This window comes from Talpa occidentalis, unplaced genomic scaffold (assembly GCF_014898055.3).
Source record: "Talpa occidentalis isolate TD23 unplaced genomic scaffold, MPIMG_talOcc4v2.1 talOcc4.8, whole genome shotgun sequence".
NCBI lineage: Eukaryota > Metazoa > Chordata > Mammalia > Eulipotyphla > Talpidae > Talpa > Talpa occidentalis.
The window spans coordinates 3,833,894-3,854,433 of NW_023605194.1; the positions used below are offsets into that span (position 1 = coordinate 3,833,894).

The 20,540-nt window shown below is 42.4% G+C and overlaps 1 protein-coding gene across 5 annotated transcripts in view; it reads right to left on the bottom strand.

Moving 5' to 3' along the window:
• ZRANB1 (zinc finger RANBP2-type containing 1) overlaps positions 1 to 20,540 on the bottom strand; it is a 60,931-nt gene that overhangs the window by 8,217 nt on the left and 32,174 nt on the right. For 4 of the 5 annotated variants that reach the window (XM_054690057.1, XM_054690058.1, XM_037497539.2 and 1 more), the window contains exons 3-7: positions 10,372 to 10,559; positions 9,358 to 9,511; positions 6,774 to 6,845; positions 5,981 to 6,179; positions 416 to 536 (exon numbers count right to left, since the gene is read on the bottom strand). In XM_054690057.1, coding sequence (XP_054546032.1) covers positions 416 to 536; positions 5,981 to 6,179; positions 6,774 to 6,845; positions 9,358 to 9,511; positions 10,372 to 10,559 — 734 coding nt within the window. Of the gene's footprint in view, positions 1 to 415; positions 537 to 5,980; positions 6,180 to 6,773; positions 6,846 to 9,357; positions 9,512 to 10,371; positions 10,560 to 12,896; positions 13,161 to 20,540 lie in introns of those variants that run through there. The other variant, XM_037497540.2, reaches the window with a different exon arrangement.

Genomic DNA, 20,540 nt, shown 5'->3' on the forward strand with positions numbered 1-20,540 from the left:
CCAACACTAGCTGGGGGACCTTGAGGTAAGCAAGACCCTCTCAGACACAGACCAGGCATTAACCTGCAGATAGGCAAACAGGCGTAAAACCACCTTCCTGGGGACATAATGAATGAAGAGCCATCAGAATGCGCATGAGCACAGAAGCATGGCTGTACACCAAGCACTGAGACAGCTATTATATCAGTTAATGTGAGAAACACATGAAACATCAGAAATCACTCCCCCTGCTCTGAAGGGAGGACACAGTAGATAACCAGGCGTCAAGAGGAGAACCCAAGTTACGTGAGGGGAAGGTCAGTGCCAGCGGCCAGCCCCGCCCCGCCCCGCCCCACAAGAGTAATACTGTGAGCCTCAGGGTTTGCAAACTTGGCTGCAGCCCTCACGGAAGGGCTGTGGCGCGAAGCATTCTCACCTGGCTGGCGAGAGAGAGTATAAATGCCCAGTCTTCTTGCCACTGTTCTTCTCTCAGGGAAAAATGTAAACCAAAGCTCTGAGAATACCACGATTCCCAATCTTTCCAACGTGTGTAAAACCTAAAACAGTAATTTAAAAAACAAAAACCTTTAAATAGTGCAATCATTTATTGTAGTAAAAAGCAATTCACATAAAGAGATTAGTAATCTGATTTTACCTGGCTTACAATATAGTCTTCAATTAAAAATACCTCTACTTTCCTAGCAGACACCTTTTAACATATCCTGAGATAAAATCTGATTCACCACTCATCCAAAATTTCATCAAAACGTCAAACACTAGAAGAATGGCTAATTTTAATAATCTACCATTGGTTTACATATTTAAAGAATTTTAAAACTACACTGAAAATCAGCGGTGTCGTGGCCACAGTCACCACACCCTCTCTCCAGAAGTTAGTGGTGCCCACCTGGGGACCCTACACAATGGACTGGGGCGTCCACGTGCTCACAAGACCATCGAATCACTTCCTTTTAATTCCCTGCCATTACAGGTTTTGATTATGATGTGATGATTAAAAAAAAAAAAAAATCACCACAACTACACAAGCAATTTCTTCTCTATATCCAATATCCCTCTAAATATTTTGGCCTAATCATGAAGATAAAAAAAATTGGTAGACTCAATTGCTAAAAACAAAATTCTATTTTTTTTTTTTTTGAAAGATTTATTTATTTGGGCCTCCCCTGGTGGCGCGGGCAGTTGAGCGCCACCCTGTGGGGCTGTCCACAGTGTCTGCGGCACTGGTTTGTCCCAGCCAGCAGGCGGGGGGTCCCATGTGGCGTGGCAGACCTCTCCTGTTGCGCCCCCAGCTCCCCTCAGCGGTATATTTCGTCAGTCTGCCTGTTCTGTTCCCCGCTCTGTCTCTGGTGAGTTCTCTCACCCTCCTGCTCATCTGGCCTGTACCCCGGTTCTTGTGTGGATGGATGGATAGATCTTTTAAAAAAAAAAAAGATTTATTTATACAAGAGTACAGGCCAGGTGTGCAGGAGGGTGAGAGGATTCACCAGAGACAGCGGGGAACAGAACAGGCAGACTGACGAAATACGCTGCTGAGGGGAGCAGCGGGCGAGAAAGGAGAGGTCTGCCGCACCATGTGGGATTCTCACCGGCCGGCCAGGATGGAACCCATGCTGCAGAGGCTGCAGACAGCTTTACAGTGCGGTGCTTAACCGCATGCGCCACCAGGGAGGTCCCAATATTCTATTCTTTTTCTTTACATTTAATCTGTTTGCATTATTACATCCCTCCCACTTAATAAAGAAACATAAATCCCAGATACTTTTACATAACTGAATTCTCAGCAAAAGGAGCAAAGGCTAAGAAAACTCTGTGTTGCTGTTGTCGAAAAGTCCAGCCTAGAAAGTTCCACGTGTTAGAGGCACACATTCTGTACATCAGTTAATGGAAAGGCCCCTAAACAGGTAACTACTATAGTTCAGATTTAGTAAAGGACAAAACAGGAATGCTACAAAGACTTAACTCTTGATAGAATTACTTTTCCCTCTTTCAGGTAACCAGGAGGTTTTTTTTTAATCAGCAGCGTAAAGTTTCAATGCCAATGTTTTGGAAATAAAATTGGATATCACTCTTAAAATACATAAGATAGGGCCTCCCCGGTGGCATAGCGGTTGAACGCTGGGCTGCGAGGCTGGCAGCGCCGGTTCATTCCCTGGCTGCCGGCAAGGGTCCCACACACACACACCAAAAAAAAGGTAAGATACACAGAAATATCTTTGAATGGTAGTACCACCAACAAAAACACTTTTGAAAAGTTCAAGAAGAAATATGAGATACAAAATGTTGTTAACAAGAAAGAGGCACAGTTCAAGCTTTCTTGGTCAGAACTGGGAATCATTTTATGAGCGAGACATTAAGCGTGCCGGAAATTAAATAATGACTGCACTCAAAATTCCTCGGTAAGAACAAAACAGCCTTAAAAAATAAGCATGTTCAAATAATCACCTCCATCGCACAAAAACCTGGACTCTGCAGCTACCTGGGTCAGGAACACAGGCCAGCAGCACAACAAAACAGGCCTGGTGGTCTTTGTCAAACACACGCACTCGGGACTAGATGACTCAGAACTGTCAACCAAGCCACTCTACAAATTCAGTGCGATCTCTCAAAATCTCAGCATACACTCTTGTGGAAACTGATACTCTGGATCCTAAAATTTATATGGAAATCTGAAGGACTGAGTAACTAAAGAATTTTGAGGGCCTCCCCGGTGGTGCAGCTATTGAGCGCTGGGTTGCGAAGCTGCCCGCAGCCTCTGCAGCGCCGGTTCGATCCCCGGCTGCTCCCTGGCCACAGGGTGAGGGCCCCGCATGGTGCGCAGACCTCTCCTGCTGCCCGCTGCTCCCCTCAGCAGTGTACTTCGGTCCTTCTGCCTGCTCTGCTCCCCGCTCTGGCTCTGGTGAATTCTCTCACCCTCCCGCGCTTCTGACTGTACCCAGTGCTTGTATAAATAAACAAATCTTTAAAAAAAAAAAAAAAAAAAAAAAGATTTTTGAAAAATACCAAGTAGGAAGAGTTGGACTCCTGATTTCAAAACTTACCACAAAGTCACACTCATCAGGACAGTCCGATGTTGGCATAAGAATAAGGACATAGATCAAAAGAAAGTACGCAGAGTCCAGCAACAAACCTATACTTTCATAAAGTCAAATAATTTTTGACAAAAGTGCCAAGACAACTGAAAGTCTTTTCAATAAATGGCACTAGGATAGTCACCCTCACATGCAGAGTGCATGATTTTAGATCTTTACCTCACAACTTAACCTCCACTCAAGATGGACCACAGACCTTAAATCTAAAATCAGAATCACAAAATTCTTCAATGATAACATCGGGAGTAAAACTTTGAATTTTTAAATTCTAAAATTAAAAACAGCTGTAATAGCCTAAGGGCTCAACTGAAGATTAAGGAGACAGCAAGAGCTGGCACCGAAGCTATCTATGGCAACAACGATTCCACCTTCCCCTCTAGTAACCTTCCTCGCCTCCCCACCCCAAGTGGGGTCACCACAACCCCTGCAGCTTCCTGTGTCTTCACTGTAAACATTAGGGGGTATCCCGGCAGAGTGGAGGAGGCGGTGCCAAGGCACACTGTTTGAGGAGGTCTGTCCATAGGCAACTCGAGGCCCTCACTCCTGAAGCATCCTTTTGTGCTCAAGGCCTCCATTACCAAAAGATCTGCTACAATAACACGTAACAGAAGCTGGACCCATACAGCCTAGCTGCTCCCAACCGGCCCATTTACCACCTCAGGTTACGGCACCTGCACGTCTCCCTGCTTCCCTGCTAGACGTCTGAGACCTCAAAGTCACCTCAGAATTCCGTCCTAAAACAACTTCTATTGGAAATTCTAATCCAGAAAATCACTCACTACCAGCTTTACCACCAGCCACCAATGTCTTTAAAAAAACGAAAAAAAAGTGGGCCTCCCTGGTGGCAAAAGAGGTTAAATTCCAGCACTATCAAGCTATCAGCGCCCACTACAACAAGAGTTTGATCCCCAACCAAGCTGCTGACCCACATGGCGCAGCAGACCTCTCCCATCTTGCTTGAGGCTCTCCTCAGCAGTGGATTTCAGGAGATCCACTTGTTCTGCTCCCCACTCTGTCTCTGGTGAATCCTCTCACCTCCTGCTTACACCCCTGCTCTTGTGTGCATAAATAAATAAAAATAAATCTTTGGAAAAAAAAAAAAAAGCCCTCAAATAAGGAACAACAGCTATCACCTGAAATTTACAGTGCACTCTCAGTCTTACAAGGGCAGGGTATTAGCAGCAAAGGAAAGGCGCCAGAGCTGCTTTTACAAAGTGACAGATTTACCAGGGCCAGCTCTGCCTTCCGAGCCGGCAGCCAGGCCTCCCTCACCCACACCCAGAGAACAGATCCACCTGCCTAGAGCAGAGGCGGTAACTAAACCAGCAGGTTAACTGTGAGACAATCTCAGAAACTACTCTCCTAGGAACCGAGTAATTCTCACCCTCTGCGGGCGTAGGCAGGCCCAGCAGACAGCAGTCATCAGTAGGAGGGTACTTGGTGAGCATGCAAGCCAATCAGCGCATTCATTGACATCACCTTGCCCTGGGCGTGTCTTCCCCATACCACAAGATCAATCCTCAGCACTCCCTCAATGCCACTGCAAGACACAAAGCCCTCTCTCCTGGACAAAGGCTGCATGACTGAACTGGCCTTTGGGAGCGACCTAGCCCTCCCTCCAGTACATTACACACCCAATCAGGCTGTAACCCAAGCTTCTCAAGCAGGAGCTATTTTATTTTTTTCAGATAACCACAAAATTTTACTCTATTGCATTATGCTGTAATCTCAGAAAATGTGGCACTCAAGTAATTATATTTGCCCTCATTTTCAAATTCCAGACAGTGCTTTTATTTTACTAAGTACTGACTGCACACTTACTATGTCTCGGGCTACTTCAGGCCCTAGATCCTCCACAAGGCAACACAGCATCTCTGTTCTTGTGGAATTTACATTGTAATGGACTCTGTGTAATCCCTAAATACTAACGACAAAACCGACAACTAATGAGTGCTCAAAAATTATATGAAAATACTAGGACACTAAATTCATTTGGAGTAGGGCCACGATCATTATTGTGTCAGCATTCAATTAAGTTTAAGACAAAAAAAGCACCTTTGATACTGACGTATGAAAAATAGTACAAATCTTTAAATGACTTCCGCTGCTAACTTCAACAATGGGCAATTTAGCCTCTTTCAGGCTCAATTTTCTCACTTATGATAACTAAATAAGATAATGCATGCAGAGAACCACCAATATACCAAACATCAAACTACTACTGATTCACAATCACAGCCATTGTTGCAAGCGACTCAGTTTAAGACTACAGTGACACACACGATGGGACACCAGACAAATATATACATATATATGGGATATTTCTGAGAATGTGAAAAATGTGCCATGACTGTATGCTGAATAACTGGCCTAGTGTTGATTTTCTCAGATGCAGTCATGGGGATGTTGTTAAGGAAGGAGAGTATCCCTGTTCTTAAAATCTTCATGCCGAGATAGTAAAGATAAAGCATCTGATTCCTCTAAAACTAAGTGGCAAAGGGAGTGACTATGTATGCAGAGATGGAGCCTGAGCAGCCAGATGTTACCCTTCAACCAAATGAAGGTGATATTGGGGCCTGTTGCCCTTGATATTTTCTGACTTTTCTTTAAGTTTAAAAAGTTGCAAAAAAAATGTGGTGTTAAGACTACCTGCCTTAGGAAGGAAAAAAACTGGTAATACAATGTGCATCAGGTTGAACAAAATATGAGCAAAGATACCATCGATACTGAAGGTTACTACAACTTCATTGTCTCTATTTTAAAGCTCAGTAGAAAGGTGTTATTCCAACTACGGCAATGATCCAAGTGTCTTAATAGCCAAAGCCAAAGCTATTTTCCCCCATCTTCCACAGAAAACGCATCAGGAAGCCTCCAGCAGGGAAGGGGCTCACCAGTGTGAACAGTCATGCAGGCTGTCGTGCAGGGCTTTCCGCAGCACCGAGTCTTTGTCATAGATGCCCCAGGTTGCCTGCAGTACGGAGTCTAGTAAGCAGTCTCCTGCAGTACGGTTCCAAAGTGCATAAAGCCGGCTGTCCAAACGGGTAGCCAATTCCAAGGACCAGTTTATAATTGGAGACTCCTCTTCTAACTCTACATGAGGAATGGAAATAACAGGTTCCTTTTCATGCTTAAGCAATTAAGGACTATTCCTTGGAGGAAGGAACCTACTTTCCAGGTGTTACTTTACACATAATTTACTAATAAGTACCTAAATAAATCTCATCAATTGAAATATAAATCTTTTGGTATAATTTTCTGCAGCAACCTTTCTATTTGATGGATGGGTTGCTGCCAGATCCAAAAATCATTCAATAAAGCCAATTAGATCTTTAAATGTGGAAAGAAATTTTAAAAATATATATATATTTGCATAGCTGAAAACATCTTGTTGCTCTAGGATAATTTACTCAATTATTCTTTACAATTTATTTTCTAAAAATGGTTAATGTAGATATATACTCATTCTAAAACAGGAAGTAGAAAATACAAGGTTTAAGAACATTCATATATTTTGTGTTCACTAGTTAAAATGAGCATTTTTTATAACATAGCACTGTCCTAAGGACTTTACATTTTTAAAGTAAAAATAAAATAGGTTGATATACACCAAACTCTCCAAAACTCACAAAATTTATTGAAATCAATGAAAGGTAAATAAATGGCAATCACTAATTCCATGCTTACCTTTTTGAACATCCCTATCAAGCACCTCATCAAATAATTTTTCTTGGACTGTTGGAGGCAAGTCTTCAATATCTACAAAGAAAAAGTAGGCTTAAAAGATATTCTTATGTCTTGTTACTTAATAAATTTGACAGCAGCATCTAACAGTAACTCCCTCTAAAATAACCATCTTTCCACTAAAGGTTATTAAGTAGTTTGTTTTTAAAGCGTGTGTGTGTGTGTGTGTGTGTGTGTGTGTGTGTGTAACATGTATGTGGAGGATAAAACATTTCCTTTCTGCACTTCATTGTCAAAAACGTGTCTAAAAATAACAGCACCATCCTAAGCAGTAATTACATACAGCAATCATCAAAATGGCAAGAGCCACAATGTTGCTGAGGACGTGGGAACATTTGCGCACTGCTGGTGGGAATAGTAACTGGCACAGACACTACAGAACACAGTATGGAAGTGTCTGAAAAAATACAACAGAAAATCAAATGAGGGCCTCCCCAGGTGGCACAGTGGTTGAGTGCTGGGCTGTGAAACTGCCTGCAGCCTCTGCAGCGCCAGTTCGATCCCCAGCCACCGGCGAGGGTCCCACATGGCGCGACAGACTTCTCATGCCGCGCCCGCTGCTCCCCTCAGCAGTGTATTTCGTCGGTCTGCCTGTTCTGCTCCCTGCTTTGGTGAATTCTCTCTCCCCCCCGTGCTTCTGACTGTACCCAGTGCTTGTATAAATAAATAAATAAATCTTAAAGAAAAAAGAAAAATGATCCAGCAATCACATTCCTGGGTATTGACCCAAAGAACGTAAAAACAAAACACTTGAAGAGAGATCGGCACTCTCAGGTTAGAAGCAGCACACGTGGCAGTGCTGCATGTGACGTGTGTGTGACAGCAGTTCCTCAACCAGAGGAAGATGGGATGGCTGCCACCTGTACAGTGTTGACGGGACTGTGGGCATGACGCTAGGTGAACTAGCCAGAGACAAACACTGCATGCTACCACACACAGACTCTTTATCCAAAAGTCAAACTCGCAGAGTAGAAAAGTGGTTGTGGAGCTTGGGATCGTGGTGGAAATAGGGAAAACTGATTCATGGGTATGAAATGTCAGCTCTAAGATGAATAAGGCTATGGATGTAATGTAAGACACATTGGCCATACTTGATAACACAATGTTGTACAACTGAAATGTGCTGATAATATTCTCACCAAGAAAACAAATATGTGAGGTGATGACTATGTTAATTAATTAGGTGGGAGGAAATCCTTTCACAAAGTATGTCTGTATCAAATCGCCATAATCTACAATTCAGGTCTCTTACAATTTCATACCTCAATATACCAAATTATATCTCATTAAAGCCGAAACTAAAAAAAAAGAACAGAGCTATCTGATATTCAAGTTAAAAATAGTAATAATTACATACAGATTTTTTAATTGTTCTCTTCTCCCACATCTCAATCTCTGCTCACGTCTCTTATTTTCAGACTTTAGAATCTTCCTATAAAAGTTAATGAATCATAATTCTGGCACACAGATCTCTGTTTTTGCCCTCTTTTCAAATTACCTAGCTCTATTCAGTTTACTATTTGAATGATCTAGTTTAAGAAGCATTATTATTGAAAATAAAAAAAATTATTTTCAACTCAAACAACAATCTAATCACTTGGGAGGAGGTTAAATTTACAGGGTATACTTCAAGTGAAATTTGTCTTCTTTTAAAAGGTTTAGCTACTCTCTCCTACCATGTGCAAATGCCCCCGTTTATGTCTGAATACAAAATTTCAAAATATCCAGAGTCAAGACAGAGGCTTTACTGTAGAAACTTTTGGTGCTTGGTGCATTTGCAGTGCCAACTGACAACAAGCATTCTGAAAGACACTTTCAAAAGAATGCCAGTATCTCTGCCTCAAATAACCTGACTGTACTCACTGAGAGCCCATGCTCTAATTCCTGTCTCCTATTACCAGCTAAACCATAGCTAATAATTTCAAAATAATAGGCTGGCATTAAGAAAAACAATGACTGATAGCATTCTAAAATAAAATGGAAGGGCCTCCCCTGGTGGCGCAGCGGTTGAGGGTTGGGCTGCAGCCAGTTCGTTCCCCGGCCGCCGGCGAGGGTCCCACATGGTGCGCAGATCTCCCCTACCGCGCCCGCTGCTCCCGTCAACATTGTGCTTCGTCTGTCTACCTGTTCTGTTCCCCGCTCTGGCTCTGGTGAATTCTCTCACCCTCCTGCACTTCTGACTGTACCCAGTGCTTGTATAAATAAATAAATAAATCTTTAAAAAAATAATTAAAATAAAATAATATGGAAGAGGAAAAATAAGTGGTTAAAAACAAAAATTTCTAAATATCTGAGACCCACAAGAAAGTTCACTGCTATCAGCTGTTGGCCTCCTCCCAGATAACTGAATTGTTTGCTTGTAAGTCCTCATACTGGTGACTTCTAGCATTAAAAAGCTAGTCAAAGTAATTTAAGATGCAAATATAGTAGGCTAAGTTACCGGTTTTCCAACAAAAACTTTCTCATTTAGACATAAAAAAAATATAATAAAGTGGAAATTTATTTTCATATTGAAATTTGGAGTTACCTGCCGGCAATGTAAATGTTACGAGGTCAGTTAAAAAATAGCAAGCAAAATCCCCCTTTCTCTGATGAAGAGAAGCAGCTATCTCCCGTCGGATCTGCTCTGTCAGTTCAGGACACACCATTGCTGGAATACACTTTGCTGCTTGTTGAGATACCTTAAACACAAAAAAAGACTTTGCTCTGCATCTCATTTATCATCAGCCAAAGCAGAAAACAACATTATTTAAAAATAATTGCCAAAAAGGCCTACTAATTCAAGGTGTTTTGTTGTTTTTTTCCTAACTATCAGGTATTGGATAGAATTTCCTTCCACTGGAAGGAGGCATCAGTGCACTTCCCAGGGGCAAAAACCAGCCATAAAAATGCTTTGCTCTGAGTCTCCCTGGTGGCGCATGGGGTTAGAATGTAGCCTATGAAGCTATTCGCAGCATAAGTTTGACCCCCGGCTGGCCAGGGAGCAGCCCACATGGCGCAGCAGACCTCTCCTGGCTTGCCCACTGCTCCCCACAGCAGTGGACTTCAGTCAGTCTGCCTGTTCTGTTCCCCACTCTGTCTTTGGTGAATCCTCTCAGCCCCCCCACATCTCTGGCCTGTACCCCAGCTCTTGTATGCATAAATAAATAAATCTTAAAAAAAAAAAAGGTAACAAAAGAAAAAAAAATGCTTTACTCTGACTCAGTAATTCTGTGTCTTGGGAACTTATTCCAAAGAAATACACAAAGCTGCATATAAAAATGAATGCAGATAAATATTTGTTACTTGAATGAATAAATGAAGAATGAATGACAGACATATCCAGTTTTTTAAATCAAATATGATGATTCAAATACTGGAGCAAAATGTTCTATTTTAAAAGCATCTCACTCTTAAGAATTACATACAGTTAAAGTCTCAAGTTTAATGTGATTTTTAAAGGTGGATAAAAGAATCTAAAACTGTTTGAAGAAACAAAGTAACATCAAGAAGGAAAGCTGAAGAACTCATGTCCTTCAAAGTCTAACCAACGGGCAATCACCTCAGTGAGCAGTATTGCCAGCATGTCCTGCCTCTGGAAGCGGATGGCCAGGTGCACCAGCGTGTAGCCCACATCGAAGGCAGAGGGGCGGCTCAGCAGGCGTACTTCGTCTGCGCTGAGCTGGCGGGCGATGTCCCCTCCCGAAGACTTGTATGCTTCTATAGCAGCTAAATCTCCTTCCACAACCCCTAAAACAGGCATCAAGACATAAAACAGTTTCATTCTATTTTCCGTCATGAAGCACAAACCTGCAGCACTCACGCAAACTAGTGTTTCTGTGCTTCTCGGATCCGGGGACATTGTTTGAATGTTCTAAAGAATACAAGGAAAAGAGTGTGCTCCTCTCCTTTTTATTTCTTCTAGAACTACACCTGCCTAGTTACAGATACTTACCTTCATGTCAGTGCTGGTGCCATGCTCTACAGGGATAGAGGGATTATGTGGAGATATTAATTGGATCAAAACTCAGCAATCTAGTATGAGACCCTGAACCTCACAGAAGATACTAAGCTCCCGTGCTGGTCCTGCCTGCAGACACCAAGGAGACAGGAACCACTGCTGGTGCTGAGCGGCGTCTGCCCTTTACACTGAAATCTTTAAGCTGAACCAGCATGCTGAGCTCTTCATACTGCTGTTTAGCGTCAAAAGAATCTAGAGCAATTAAAAACAGTTTCCATGCAAGTAAAAGCTAGAAATACTCTGATTTCAGAATCTCTCAAAGTCAAGTCTTCCCGTACACCACCTGAATTATTCGTACAGTACGAATTATTAATACAGTAAAACTAAGATAATTTTGAACAAAAAACTATGTGAAAATGAAACATTACAAAGTAGTTAGGGGTGGGGAGATGAAACAATTATCACCTTTTTCCAAATCCATAAAAATCTTTCCATTCCAACTGAAGTATGTTATTCATCTTAATGCATATCAATGTAAAGGCAGCAACCCTATTTGGTAAGCAGAGCAGTACCATCTACGCACCAAAAAAAAAACAAATAAACTTGGCGGAAAAACGAAGGTATAGGTCAGCTTCAAATTTACCACAAATAGTTTTTTTAACATGCCAAATGGCAGGACCAAACAATTTTAGGTGTTTCCTATTACATCAAGCAAAATTTGTTGTGTAAAATGTTAACATTAACTAAAAATATTCTTAGCATACTTTAAAAATACCATTTCTGCCTCCCTGGTGGTGCTAGGGGTTAAGCACCACACTATGAAGCAATCCACAGCCTCTGCAGCACAGGTTCAATCCCCAGCCGGCCAGGGAGCAACCCACATGACAAGGCAGACCTCTCCTGTCTCGCCTGCTGCTCCCCTCAGCAGTGTATTTCAGTCAGTCTGCCTGTTCTGCTTCCCACTCTGTCTCTGGTGGATTCTCTCACCCCCTGCATCTCTAGCTTGTACCCCAGCTCTTGTATGCATAAATAAATCTTTTCAAAAAAAAATTTTTTCAAAAAAAAAATAAAAATTCCATTTCTAATCACCACCTTGTATTAGGAATTAAAGTATAACAGATTGGTACAATGCAATAATTTGCCCCACTTATTAAAAATAACAAAGCTTATTTGTTTAGTTCCCCCATTCGCCAAATTTATGACCCCGAGGCACCACGGGGGCATTGTGAGGAACACGACCACAGTGAGGCATGGCTCCTCCGCCATGTACAGTCCTTGTACATCGCACTCGTGAGCCCTCAAATGCCAGCTTCAAAGGTTTTCAAACCATCAGATCATAGATCCTTTCTGCAAATCCTGATCCTTTCCCTAGAAAAATGACGCCTTGCCCCAACACATACATTTGTCAGGTTAAGAATCCAGTATCAGGGGCCTCCCTGGTGGTGCAAGGGGTTAAGAAACAACCTGTGAAGCTGTTCGCAGCCGCTGCAGCACAAGTTCCATCCCCAGCCAGGGAGCTACCCACATGGTGCAGCAGACCTCTCCTGCTTCGCCCGCTGCTCCCCTCAGCAGTGTATTTCAGTCAGCCTGCCTGTTCTGCTCCCCACTCTGTCTCTGGGAATCCTCTCACCCTCTGCATCTCTGCCCTGTACCCCAGCTCTTGTATGCATAAATAAATAAATCTTAAAAAAAAAAAAAAAAAAAAAAACCTGACTGAAATACAGACCCAGCTAAGCAGTGGTGCACAATTACAGATAAGGGAAAGTTAATATACTCTTTAAAACATGAAGAATCGAGACTAAATCAAAGTAACTATAGTATGTATTACAAACTACAAATTAAGCAAACAGACAAGCAAAAAAAAACCCCATGTTGTTCTGGACCAGGAATAGTTAATCTATTAGAAGCCACGGGTCACAACTCACTGGGGACTTCACAGCTACGATGGAACTCCGTTGGTCAGAATATGGAGCTGGCTCATAAATGTTTAGAAAAGACTTATTTTTTTCCCCCATATATGGCACAGTTTTCAAAGTTTTGCCTTATTTTCTTTTAACATAAAAATCATAATGGTAACTAACTTTGAAAAGATGCCAAATGGTAAAAAAAAAAAAGCCAGGACTTACCTGAGCCCACCTGGGGCCAGCTCAACATTACCCTGGAGTTCTATGGTAGCTGTGACATCACAGCATGCTTTATGCTGTGGGGGCAGGGCGGACTTGAAGTCAGCTGGCACAATGTCAGGAGCCCTTGAAGAGAAAAGTTAGTTTTAAGTGGTAATGTTCAGAATGTCTGTTCTCACGGTGAGCAGAGATGCAAGATGGGGCTGGTCACATGGCATGGGTCATTTTCCCCTACCAGAGTTTAATCCATTTCACTGGTTTTGCAAGTTAAAAAGGAAGGTACACCAAGCCAGAAATATTTTTTCTTTATACTCATCAACATTTGGCTATTATTTAATCCCAAACCTGGTTTAATCATGGCAATCTCTTTCAATACTCAAACATGAGCTGCCTTTCAAATAAAATGACCTCAACATTTTTTAAGTGTATCTTCCAATAGCCACAGTGATAATCCCAAAAAGTTTGAAGACCACCAAACAATCACTTCCTAAATGCATTTTTCACAGAATACCCAAAGTTAATCTACCAATTCTATTCCTCCGAGAAATAACCCTTTCCAAAAAAAGGATTGGATAAAAATCACAAACTGAAAATATATTTTCAAACTTATCATAATTTGTACTATCTATCAAGGCAACCTTCTATGCAATTTATTAAACTCCTTTATTAAAACAGCCTCGTTAGAAAAATGAAAGATTCAATGAGATAGGGAAGTCCCAGTCACTAATTGTTGTATTATTGATCATGACAAATTATGCAAAACATAGTTCAAACTTCAAGTTCTGACCTAGTTAAACATCCCAACTGGTGGAGAAACATAAGTCTGCAAAGTCATGAAAAAGCTACCTGAAGTAAAAGCTACTACTGAAAGCATAATGAAGGATTTCAAGAAACGTCTCACGTAGCTGTCTTTGGAACAAGTCACCCAGGATCAGGAATGCTGTTAAAGGGTTAGTGAAGCTGAATCTAAGTTCAAATTGCAAAGATTACATAAAACACTGACAACTGTAACTGGAAGTTTAAAGTTCTTCAAAACCTAGGGTTCCAAAAGTCATCCAAAATAATGTATGCCTCAACCACAGTCACCATGAAATCAAGTCCCAAGAGTTCTCTCTGATTTCAAAGTAAAATCTCATCTGCAACACTGCCAAATTATCCCAGCTGAATTTGAAAACCTATTTTAGATTTTGAAAATTTTACTATTTTACTAGAACTGGGGGAAGCAGTCCAGCCCACTCTTCTACAATTGAGAGAGCTAGAGGTAAATGAACATCTTTAAGGGACAGCGGCAGTACAGAAAGCGGCTCATCATGACACAGCATCTTTACTACTGTTTATATTTTATTAGTATCAATCTTTTTCTAGTCAAAAATGCTAACTCAACTGAAAGAAAGAATCGTCCTGAAAGCGATGTTTAAGGGTGACTTAGTCCATCTGAGAAGGCCCCAGGAAGAAGCACAAAACACTGGCAAGAGAATCCCCTGGGCTTTAAGAATCACTGGTGCCCAAGTACCTGCGTAAGCTCAATGATAGCTTCGCCCCAACATCGCCAGCCTACAGAGCCCACACTCGCTCATCTAAACAGCCTCTCTCTGCAGTGTCTGCAATGGGACTTCATTTCTCCTAGGTTTAGGAAAAAAACAATCAACAGCTACCTGACCCACAAATGCCCACACCTGGGTATCTTTCTTAACTCCTCCTCCTCTCAACTCTGTATCAATCAATTCTTCCTAAGAATTCTTCCTTTTAAGTCTTTCTCAAATACACACTGCGACCCCAAGTTCAAGACAGCGCTCACTCACCTGGACTACTGCCACTTCCTCCTCTGTGCCCAGCCTGCTCCGCCCACAGTCTCCAGACTGTGACCAGGGATCTTCCCAGACCACAGGTTGAGTGAGGCATCTCCTTGCAAATGCTCACCGTTGCCTGAACTAAGAGGGAAACACCTGGGCCAGATCAGCAGGCCTTGACAGGGCTGGCAGTGCCCTTCAGGTTGCCTCTTTTCTCCCCCAGCCCCTATCGGGCAATTGACCCTACCTTCTCTCAGCTTTTTGGGCAGGCCATGCTCTCGACTCTGGGATCTGAAGACGTGCTCTTCTCCGATGGAAACACTCCTCCCTCTTCTCTTCAAGGTTGTGGCTTAGACGCTACTTCCTGAAAGCCCTCCTGGAAGCTCCAAGGAGATGAGGGTGTGTACCCCTCGGCTAGCATCCTGCACTTTCTCTTCTCTGCTCATCACACCATACGGGTTTGTAGAATGCATCTTCTTCAACTAGATCTCCAGCCTGCTGAGAGCCAGGACATCTTTCCTGGTGCCCGGGAGCACACTCAATGACTAGCTGAATGCATGAGAGGGATGGATGAGCAAGCAAAAGGTAACAACTAAGACAATTCTGAAAAGCAATAGGAGGGTGGAGAAGGATGGACATTTCTCTCATCAGATTTTTAAATACCTAATAAAGCCATAATTATTTACCTAAAGTGTTATAGTGACATAAAAAGCATAGAAAGGGGCCTCCCTGGTGGCGCAATGGGTTAAGCACCGCACTATGAAGCTATAGCAGCCTCTGCAGCACGAGTTCAATCCCGGGCCAGCCAGGGAGCAACCCACATGGTGCAGCAGACCTCTCCTGTCTCCCCATTGCTCCCCTCAGCAGTGCTTTCATTCAATCTGCCTGTTCTGTTCCCCGCTCTGTCTCTGGTGAATCCTCTCACCCTCCACACCTCGGGCCTATACCCCAGCTCTTGTATGCATAAATAAAAATGAATCTTTAAAAAAAAAAAAAAAGGCACATAAAGACCCTCAAAACAGGGCCTCCCCAGTGGCGCAGCGGTTTGAGCGCTGGGTTGCAAAGCTGCCTGCAGCCTCTGCAGCGCCAGTTCAATACCAGGCTGCTGGCGAGGGTCCCACGTGGTGCACAGACCTCTCCTGCCATACCCGCTGCTCTCCTCAGCAGGGTACTTCATCGGTCTGCCTGTTCTGCTCCCGGCTCTGGCTCTGGTGAATTCTCTCACCCACCCGCGCTTCTGACTGTACCCAGTGCTTGTATAAATAAATAAATAAATAAATAAATAAATCTTTTTTTTAAAAAAAAAAAAGACCCTCAAAACAAATGATGTAGAATCACTTTATCTATGATAGAACCTCCAAATCAGTGGGAAAGTTTGCTTAAAGTTTACTTAAACCTTATGAGTGGAAATTATTTGGATAAATATTTTAATTCCTCGTTCAATCCAAACAAACTGTGAAACAACAAAGACAAAATATAACTCTCCCCACAAAAAGGGAAGAAAAGCCGCAACCAACATGACTGGTACATACCAGTTCTATCTGTACAGACTTCACATACCTTGATGAAATAACAAGGGAAAATGGACAAAAGACTTGAAACAACAATTCATAGAAGAGAATTCCAACGACTCAATGAGGCAGGCCTCCCTTCATCACAAACACCAGCGAAGACACAGCTACCCGGGAGGTGCGCGCACTGCTGATGGGAGTGCCACTGGCGCCGTCCTCCAGGCAGCAGCTGACCAGCACGTATGATGGGCCCGTGACACATTTCTATCACCTGATATTATTATCCCATTTCTGGAAACCGAAGAACCTTGTTTTTAAAACGCTGACAATTTTGTTCATGAAAATATTCAGTACAAAAAAGGTTCAAGTAACCAGAAAGAGTTGTTTACATACTCATTAAAAAAAGATGAAAGTTTTTTAATTACTTCAAAATGTAAAGTCCAGTGAAAAAAAGACTTTTTAGATGGTGATTCTAGGAACTTTACTTTTTAGCTTTTATCCCAAATACTCAACAGTATGTTCTGCTTTTATTACTTAAAAATGAACTAAATTCTCATATAATGTCACAGGAAGTTAGTACAACTGTCTAAGCTTGATGAAACAAGAAACAATGATATGTCCACCAACGGATGACTGAATAAACAAACCGTGGCACATACATACAATGGAATATTATTCAGTCTTAAAAAGGAAGGAAATCCTGACACCTGCTTCAACACTGATAAACCTTGAAGACAAGACTAAATGAAATAAATCAGTCACAAAAGGACAAATACCGTATGATTTTATTTAGAGGAGGTCTCCGGAGCAATCACTCGTAGAGACCAAAAGCAGATCAGTGGTTGCCAGGGCGGTGGGGAAGTGGGAGCGTTGTTAACAGACACAAGAGTTTGAAAGATGAATAAAGTTCTGGTGGTGAAAGCTGCAAAACAATGTGAATGGACTTAACGCCACTGACCTGTACATTCAATGTGCTGAAATATTTGATTTTAGGGCAATGGCAATACCAAAGAGAGCAAACTTTGGTACATATATTTTGCCACAATCAAAATAAATTTAAAAAATGAAAATAAGATACAAAGATATTATTCAGAGATATTAGAGATGCTGCCTTACCTCCCCCCAAAACGTGAATGTTTAAGTTTAACCTAGTGACATCAAGTGAGAATCATTCTGTACAACAAATGGCCTGGACTCAAAAATGCTGATGTCACGAAAGAGTAAATTTATTAAAAACAAACAAACAAAACACCTATGGCACTATTTAGAGACTAAAGAGGCAAAGCAATAAATAAAACATGTAATTCCTGATAGAATGGCATTCAAACAATAAGATATTAGTGAAACTACTAGTAAAAATAAATGTGGGAGTTGAATAGTAAACCTCCTAGATAATTATAGTGTGTGATTACATAGGGAAAATATTTGTTTTTAGGACATATGTGCTTAAGTATTCAGGGCAAAATGTCCTGACTTCTACAACTCTCAAATGATTCAGGAAAAAAACCAAAAGGGAGAGGAAGACAGGGAGGGAGCAAATGTGGCAAAGAACTAACAAGCAGAGGGCCTCCCCGGTGGCGCAGCGGTTGAGCGCTGGGTTGCGAAGCTGCCCGCGGCCTCTGCGGCGCCGGTTCGATCCCCGGCTGCTCCCCGGCCTCCACCGGAGGAGGGTCCCACATGGCGCGCAGACCTCTCCTGCCGCCCGCTGCTCCCCTCAGCAGTGTACCTCGGTCCTTCTGCCTGCTCTGCTCCCCGCTCTGGCTCTGGTGAATCCTCTCACCCTCCCGTGCTTCTGACTGTACCCAGTGCTTGTATAAACAAATAAATAAATCTTAAAAAAAAAAAAAAAAGGAACTAACAAGCAGAATCTAGGTCAAAGGCAGGTGATGTTCAATACATTAAAATTATAATTTTTGTACAGGTTTTGAAATTCTTTTGAAGAGCTGATGGGGGAAAAAGTGCTGTCTCTGCACGACATGACTGGCAAACAGAAGGAAAAGGAACTTGCATTTCTTTATAAACTCTGCATATTGCTTAATTTTAACCACGTGCATAGATTACTTTAACAAATGTTTGCAATTAAAATTCTTTTAAATGACACATTTGGATTTTGTAATTAAATGTGTTCATTAAACATAGTGGTTTTTAACAAACGAAAACCCTTACTAGATCAATTCAAGCATCATATCCTATGATGGAGACTCGCCATAGCCCCAAGCACCAAGGTCTGAGGCGGCCCATTAACAGCAGGCAGGGCTGTGAGGTTATCATTTCTAAGCCCTAGGAATCCTACGTCAGACAGAGGACCAGCAACCAGCAGAGTATTGCTGCGGCTCTATTTCTGCCACTGCCTCAACACTCATTCCTGGAAGCCTCTTTTTATCTCAGTTGTCAGGAAGCACTTCCAAATCCCAGCTTGAACTGGTCGGGGTATTTTATACCCTGAGTTCCAAAATCATAACAGGAAATCCTTAACGACTTGAAGAAAACCTATCCAAAGATAAAATTCCTCTCACAGCGCTAAAAATAATCCTATTACCTATAACACCAAAGGCTTCGCATAAGGAGATCCACAGCAAGGAATGTATGTGGAGAGAAAAGAAGTCCCGTTTTTATGGCTACACACCAGCCCCACGTCAGAGGATCGCGCACAGCTAACCAGGACATACAAGGCATGGCAGGCACACTTAGCAGCTCACTTTCCTTTTATGGATGCAGTGCCAAAGATTTCTGCAGGAGTCTGCATACATTTTAGAGTCTATTAAAAGCTTTGAATAGAACATTTGAACTGAAACCATTTTGTTTCTTTAAAAAGGGAAGGGGCAATTCAATGGTCTTAAGTGTCAAAGGCTAACAGAACGCCAAATCTTTTTTTTTTTTGGATCCTGGCTTTATTCATATGTAAAGGCAAGTAGGACACTAAAAACTGACACTAAATCAGAAGAACACCTTTCAGTAGAACACTCAATCTGGTATCAACAAAATCAAGTTCATAACCCAACAGAGCGGCCCCCTAGCACACTGGAATAAACACGGCATTTAAAAATAACCGTTAGCAAATCTATCAGAACAATTTCATTAGCTTCCCCGCGCAACTCCCAAAAGGAGATCTGTAAAATTAAATATCCAAACACAGCTCTGCTACTGGGCTACCAGCTCAGAAGTGATAATGACTGTGAAGCAATTCCAGAGGTCCAGAAAATTTCCAAAAATGGAAAATAACTTGTCCAAACATCTGTGGCACATCAAGTTGAAAACAGGACACAGAAAACGCAGGAAAAAATACTGTAAAGATGACACACTAAAATCAAGTTCAAGTAACACAGCCTAAGCAAAGAAAGGTGGGAAACACCAGCAAACGACAGGCCACCTCAGGACACAGCAGCGAGCTTCACACAGGTGTATTTACTGTAGTCGACACGGGGAAAGGCAGGACTGAAAACATTAGTATTCACAGGCATCCCCTACTGTGCATCAGACATCAACAGTTTAGGAACGGCACTCCTTCCAGCCCTATCAGACAAAAACAGTGTGATACTGTGAGTTACAAAGATCATGTATTTGGGTCTCACCACTGATCCCAGCACAGAGCTCCCATCGGCCCCGTAAAGAGCCTCTATGGGGCCATAGGGCAGCTTTTGTTCTATTTATTTTTGTTCCAGTTCCTGGGAAGCTCCGGCACCATAAAGGTGAAAAGCTGTCTCTGTCATTCATGTAACAAGCCCCTTTCAACCTCACCCCAGTTTACACCGATGAGGTGACTTTTGGAAAGCCTCTAAGATGGAGGGTTGGTTGCCAGGGAAGCCAACCTTGTGATTACAGGACTGGAACTTTCAGCCCCACCTCAGGGGCGGGGGAGAGGTGATGGGTTGGAAGCAATCGTGCCTACTTACATGACGAAGCCTCCATTCAAATCCCTGAAGCAGGGGGGTCAAAAGATCTTCCAGCTGAGTGGACATGGAGGTGGGGCAGAGTGGTGCACCCAGAGAGGGCATGGCGAGTTCCTCGTCCCTCCCTTGCCCTAGTTGTTCCTGAGCGGTAACCCTTTTACAGTTGTCCCCCTCATCTGGTTCCAAGACCCCTGTGGATGCCTGAAACCTTAGCAGCAAAAGCTACACTTTTTTTTCATATACACTTTATTTTCCCTATATATGATAAAGTTTAACCTATAAATTAGGCGCAAAAGATTAATAACAATAAAAGCGCAATCATTATGACTACCATAATAAACATCGTGTGAAGGTGTGTTCTCTCTCTCAAAATATCCTACTGCACATAGCATTTTACGATCACCATTGATCTCAGGCAACTAAAACCAAGGACAGGGTCAGACTATGGATAAACCA